At 37.8% G+C, this 7,291-nt stretch overlaps 1 protein-coding gene across 1 annotated transcript in view; it reads right to left on the reverse strand.

The window, feature by feature from the left end:
- Positions 1-1,049, reverse strand: part of LOC101648269 (isovaleryl-CoA dehydrogenase, mitochondrial-like) — a 10,005-nt gene extending 8,956 nt beyond the window's left edge. Inside the window, exon 1 of the mRNA XM_045287083.1 lies at positions 6-1,049. Coding sequence (XP_045143018.1) covers positions 6-1,049 — 1,044 coding nt within the window. The remainder of the gene's footprint in view (positions 1-5) is intronic.
- Positions 1,050-7,291: the final 6,242 nt, after the last annotated feature.

Consider the following 7,291-nt stretch of genomic DNA (forward strand, 5'->3'; position numbering starts at 1 on the left):
CAGGCCTTTGCGACATTGTAGACATGCTGCCGACAGGCCATGAGCCAGATGTACATGTCAGCCATCTTCCTCTGCATCAACTGGAAGTGGACGATCTTCTGGCCAAAGTCTTCCCTCATGTGAAGGTAGGGGATGGTGTGGTCGAGGACGGCCTGCATGATCCCAGTGGGCCCACGGGACAGCACCAGCCGCTCCAGGTCCAGCCCGCTCATCAGCAAGTACACACCCTTACTCAGGTGGCCCTGAATGTTGAGTGCAGGAATCTTACAGCCCTCAAAGACCAGATCACAGGTGTTAAAGCCCCACATCCCCAGCTTGTCCAGCTTCTGGGAGGTGCTGAAGCCAGGCATGCCCTTCTCCACGATGAAGGCGGTGATACTGCGGGAAGCTGGCACGGCAGCTGGATCTGTCTTGGCGTACACGATCTGGACGTCTGCGTCGGGGCCATTGGTGATCCAGAACTTGTCGCCACTCAAGATGTAATGATCCCCTTTCGTTTCCGCTTTTAGCTTCACGGAGACGACGTTGGAACCTGCATCGGGCTCACTCCTGACCAGTGCACCAATGTACTCCCCGCTGATCAGCTTAGGGAGGTACTTTTCCTTCTGGGCTTCATTCCCATTGCACACGAGTTGGTTGATGCAGAGGTTGGAGTGGGCACCGTAGCTGAGCCCCACTGCTGCCAATGCTCGGAATCTCTCTTCCATCACCAGCACATGCTCCAGGTACCCCAGCCCAGAGCCCCCGTACTGAGCAGGGGCTGTGATGCCCAAGACACCCAGGTTCCCCAGCTGCTTCCAAAACTCTCGAAGGTTCTTGAACTCATTGTTCTGATCAATCTCCTGGGCTTTGGGGGCCAAATACTCCTGAAGGAACTTAGCCATGTTTTGGCAAAGCTGCTTCTGTTCCTCATTTAGCCCCTTGATCTCATCATTGACCGGCAGCACCGAGAGGGCCCGCTGGGAAACAAGCCCCACGACCGGAACCACCAGGGGCCTGAGTCCCCACTTTGCGACCGAGCTGCCCAGATGCCAAGCCGCAGTCGCCATCTCTGCCTGGCAGTTAGTCTTTCGTGATGAATTTTAATAGAATGATTTGAACCAGAGGTGTTAGGGGATGAACAAATACCCACTGTTTTTACTTCTCCACAAGCGGGGTAGGAATATACTTTTCTTCTCACTTTTCAAACAAATAAATTTTTTTTGGGAGTCATTGCTTTATGCAAGCATTTGCTTACCTACAAAATTAAAACAAAACAAAATTAGTACTGCAGAGTTGATCACTCATAGAGATCCTAAGGGACAGTGCAACACTCCTCTTTGGGTTTTCCAGAACCCGTATTCCATCTTTCAAGAGGCAGAGTGCCCCATCTTTCTCCCATAGTACAACTGATGTGTTCCAATGGCTGATCTTGCAGTTAGCAACTTACTGTGTAATTCCCTGCACTACCAGGCCTCCATGTATATTACAGGACATAATGACACAGTTGCTAATTGTAAAGAGTGTCCTTTTGTAATATAAACAAGAATGAGCATCAGCATTATAATATTATTTCTTCTCCATCATGCTCAGTTGGCTCTATTCTTGCCACTCTTGTTTTCAAAGTATGTATTTTTTCAGGTATTTTAAGTTTATTGAAGTAAATTTTCAAGCACATTGCTCTTGTGAATTTGGCCTCAAAATTTCCTCTCTTCTTCAAAACGACTGAGACATTTGAATAACTTTCATAGTGACTTAACTTTGAACAAAGATTTAATGAAGCTATTCCAGATTATTTCATATTCCTCCTTCACCCACAATGCTAGACATGCAGTAGGTTGTGTGGTTATGTGAGCTTGTGTCTGTGTACATGCTTTGGTATCTATATGCTGTTGTTCTACGTAATAAAATTATAGTGCTCCTTTTATCAGATTTCATTTCATGATTAAAATTGCACCACATACCCATTTGTTTTTGTTGTGTGCCTTGACATTTCTAAAGACAAACTCATTGTTTTTCACTCAACTCTGACTTACAGTGAACCTGTGGACAACTCAGAATTGCCCCTGTGTGTTCCAAGGTTATATACCTTTATCCCACGGAGTGAAGCTGGGGAGTTTAAACTGGTGATCTGGTATTTGACAGCCCCTCTCCGAGCCCACTAGGCTGCCAGGGCTCCTTGTGTGCTTTAGTGTCTACATATGTAATAGTTAATTTTAAAGGACTCATCATTTTTTCCTACTATACAAATGATGCTTTTATTTCTCAAATGGGTATTTTAGAGAATTATAGGCAACATTCATATCACTCTTTTCTATTGCTTATATATGGAGAGTTATCATTTTTTAGAATTTAAAAACTTTTTTTTAATGGGGTATTCTGAGATTTGGCAAACTAGTTGACATTTTATATTACAATGGTTCATAATACCATAGAATAGGAGTTATTTTATAGGGAAAATTATATTTACTGAAGTTTAGTGCTAGAAATATAATAAAATAATAAGCGATACATTACTTTAAATTATACATCGTTTTACACATTTGTGCTTGATTACCTTTTAATATATCACAGCATTCTTTAGTAGCTCCTGCTTCCTCATTAGTGTATTCAAATTTGATGTTTCCTTTATAGAACATATGTGCAATTTAGTTAGCAATAGGTTATAAATTTTAGAAAATTAGGTTTCATACTTAAAAATTTTGAGAAGTATGATAAATGAAGGTATAACTTTTGGGTCTTTAAAGACATATGAACTAACCAACAAAGAGCTTTGTTGCTTATAAAGAATATTTTAAAGAAGAAATAATTTGCATTGCTTTCATTAATTTTCTTTTCTTTCATCAGAATATTGTTTAAAAAGGCCATATATGTGCCATTTATTATTATATGTAAATAAATTGTCTGAATATATTTTTCTAGAGAATATGACACAAGCAAGAAAAGGAAACTGATCTAGATTAGGTAATTGCAATCTTCTATTCTGAGAAAGTTAGAAGTTTCTATAGTAAGTCGATTTAATTGGCTTAATAATTAAAAATATTCTTGTGAATTTTCAGGTAGCACTTATTCATGAATAGATATGGAACTCAGAATAATATGATGTTTGTCATACTAGTATTTTCAAGATTTTTATTTCTGTTATTCTTAGAGGTGTATAGTCTCATAGCATTGTGGTTTTCTTTTATTCCCATGACAGCTATTAATGTTGAATATCTTGTCTTGTGTTTATGTATCATCTGCATATCCACTTTGATGAACTACACGCTTATGATTTTTCCAAATAAATTGATAGCTGTTCTTATAAGTTAGGTTTGAAAAAACTTTGTTAATTTTAATCTTTTGTCACATATTTGGTTTATAAAACTATGTTTCCTGAGGCTTGTTTCCTATGTAGTTCCCAGAAATGAATCTTGGGCTCCAACTCATAGCCTTCTGCAAATTGTATTCTCAAAATTTAGGCCCTGATATTAATCTCAACTTCGATTTTGAATTATATATTTTACAATCCTTCAGTTGATAATGATGGTATGCTTCTTCCATGTGGACTTAGTTGACATCTCCCTTAGATGGCCGCCTGTCATGAGATAAGCTTTGCAGTCCACAAATGCTATTGTATCTGATAGCCGGCCACCTGCTAATTCCTTCACCAAATTTTGCTTTTGCAACCATATCTTCTGTATTCTCATTATGAGGGTAAGTTTTGAGCAGGGCTACAATTTAAGAACTAATTGTTTTTAAGTTGGAAATAGGATTTAGTGTGAGCCCCAAACTCATCCTCGATCTATGTTTTTTAAATTCTCTTTTGATTTATTATTACTTGGGAGTTAATATGTCATATCATTCTATAGTTCACATCAAGCTGAATTGTACCATTGCTTCCACAATCCATTTTTAAGCACACTTTTTCTTCCTGTACTCCTTGACATCGTCATTATATTACTGCAGTGGTATAAAATCCTTAATCCCCTTATAATGGTTTTGCTGACCCCATAAGATTGTATGTTGTGGATGAATTCATCATTAAGTAATTATGTAAGATTACATAATCCTGTAACTACTAATCCACTGAACACCATAGCACAGCCAAATTAGCATATATTTTGGAGAGACAATTCAATCAACAACAGTATACTATACATACTACAGTGAAATCTGTCAGAGAGCTACAATCTTATGTCACTGCCTTAAACTTCTGCTTAAATTATCCATCTTTAACAGGACTATTACTACCAATCTCCATTAGGAATCCTACTACATTTTAGTACTGACTTTTTAATCTCAGACCAGTTGGTACTTTATGCATGTTGTAGCTGTTGTAGAATCTACTATATATGCTTAGTGTTGTGTTTTTCTGATCAATAATTTATGCATCAAATTGTTGTTGAAAGGGTCCTTTGAGACAGTACCAACTCCTGGCCCCCCATGTGTAAAAGAATGAGACATCGTCCAATGCCAGCCTCGCAAGAGTGTATTTGAGTCCATCTTTGCAGCCAGTGTATATAAAACCTCAGTAAAGATGTTCCTCCTGTCTCCTCACTCTCGACTATACAAATCGTAATCTTTCACCTCATGGAACTTTACAATATTCATTTTCAGGGATTAGTCCTTCCTAAAGACATGTCCAAAACACATAATATGAATTCTCACTGTTCTTTGCTTTTAAAAACATTCAGGGTGAACTTTTGTTTGGGGAAAATAATCTAAATAAAAAATCATTCCAAGAGTGGGGGAATGATGTATGCATATGCTCAGATTATTTTCCCCCATTTTGATACTATCTTAAAACTTGAGTCTTTGAAATTATGTGATACAGTCTATTTATGTTTTATGCCAAGGAGCTAAAGCTTAACTGTTAGACCAATGACAAAAATAGATAAACAGTCTCTATCTACCTTTCAATGATGTGCTTTCCAAGATTTCCCATATTGTAGGGCATGATGATTGTCTTGCTCAAAATTGTGTTGTTGTCTGGTGGCATGGAGCTGGACCCACCCATAGAGACCCTGTGCACAACAGAACCAAGGACTGTATGGCACTGTGCCATCATCACAAACTTTTCTTTGCCTGGCAAGACTAAGTCCTTGACAACTTTACATTTTTCTCCATTTCCTTGATGTTACCCATTGGTTCAGTTGGGAGGATTTGGGTCTTCCTTACATTGAGTTGTAATCCATTCTGAAGGCTGAAACCCTTGATCTTCCTCAGCAAGCCCTTCAAGTCCTCCTCACGTTCAGCAAGCAAGGTTGTATTATCTGTATACAGTAGGTTGCTGGTAAGCTTTCTCCAATTCTGATGCCACATTTTTCTTCATATAATCCAGCTTCTCTGATGATTTTCTCATCATAGAGGTTGAACAAATATGGTGAGAGGATGAAAATCTGATGCACACCTTTCTGGATTTTAAATCATGCAGCATCCCCATGTTCTATTTTCACTACTGCCTCTTGAGGCAGGTTCAACTTCTGAGTAAGCACAATGAAGTGTTCTGGAATCCTCATTCTTCTCAATTTTATCCTGTTTATTTTGGTCCACACAGTCAAATGCCTTTCATAGTCAATATAACACATGCTCTTATCTTTCTGTTATTCAATCAAAGCTCAATTCATTTAACTCATAAATATAGTGATCTAAGTGTGACAAAAACATACCCAAACCACATACATACACTGTGTCTGATGAAATGTATAAGAATCATAAGTGTTGTATTCAAATTGTTTTCCAACAGAAATATGTTTATTTTTAATTATCTCTGGAAAAACTAACTATAATAGGTATGATGTAGTGCTCACTGTGTTGAATACATAGACATGCTGACATCACATATTTAAGTTTCAGATTTACTCATGCTAACTGTTTGCATGAATGAAATGCCAGTTCATTAAATGAACTTCCTCTTTTACAATTGGTTATTACATATAGCTTGTGCTAGGATTTATTAAACTTGAATAGTACTTAAGATGCTATTATTTTCCTCCAGTCATCTTCAATTAAAAAAATATAATTGTCTCCTCAGCATTGCATTTAATGAATTTAGAAGCTTAAAATCTGCACATTATCCTGGAGAACAACAATAGTTATTTTGACAAGTAATACAAAGGGCTCATCCCTAGTTATTTTAATTACAAATATTTGGGGGATTGGAAGATCATACCTAAAAGGTTATACTTGCTCCCGATTAATATAGACTTCAATGAATTAAACCGAGAGTTGATACACATTTTATGAATATGCTATAGGTCTTGGGGATGCAAAGGCTCATAGGAATCATAAATCTAAAGAATGTTGAAATGGCAGATGTTTGTTTACATATGCAGTCACCCAATTAAAAAGAAACTCCTAGGCACCCTGGGGGAAGCTCACATTCCAAATAAATACATTCTAGTTCCGAGTGATTCCAATTCCAGTTTTATACTGGGGGCGTGTGTAATATCATATGCAGAAAGGGAGCCATACGTTACTGCTTGAGTAACTGGGAACTTGAATAAAGACCTGGTCTTTAAGGAAGGATTTTGAAGGAAGAGTAGAGGGTAGTATAAGAAGATATAGGAGTCAACATACTATAAAAATACTTGTAGGGAGAGCACACACAGAGAAAAGAGATGTTCTGTATTCATTAAAAGAAAACCTTGTTTCTAGATGAAGGGAGAGAGCAGACAGTATAAAATATGTGTAATAATTATTTATAATTTATAAAAGAGTCAGAAGGGTGGAAGGATGAGGGAGGGAGGGGAAAAAGAGCAGCTGATACAAGGACTCAAATAGAAAAAAAATTGCTTTGAAAATGATGATGGCAACATATGTCCAAATGTGATTGATGCAATTGTTTTATGGATTGTTGTAAGAGCTGTAAGAGCCCCAGTAAACTGATTAAAAAATAAAAACAAGCTAAGTAAAAAGAAAACCTCATGGAAGAAACACACCAACATCAGTGACCAAAAGATGATAAATCACATAATATGAAGTTGAAGAAGGGAATAGTATCAGATCCTAAATGGTGAGAATCTGGTTTGCAGAGGCTATGGATGACAGTGGGAGCCCAAGATACATTTGTGGGAACTGCATAGGAAATAAGCCTCCAGTGACTTCTCTCCGTCCATAATAGAGGGATGGGAGGAAAGTGGTTACCAAATAGAATGCATAAGAGAGATGAGCATAGAAGATCAAAATAATAGACCTGACATGAACAGTTACAACCTTGTCAGTTAAGACTGCATTCATGGGCACATGACCTGTAAAGTTGCACAAAGTCCATGCTTACAAAGATCTAGTGCAGTGGTTCTCAACTTTCCGAATGCCGCAACCTTCAATA

Source organism: Echinops telfairi, unplaced genomic scaffold (genome assembly GCF_000313985.2).
Source record: "Echinops telfairi isolate 266 unplaced genomic scaffold, ASM31398v2 ScPeMD7_11;HRSCAF=52, whole genome shotgun sequence".
Lineage (NCBI taxonomy): Eukaryota > Metazoa > Chordata > Mammalia > Afrosoricida > Tenrecidae > Echinops > Echinops telfairi.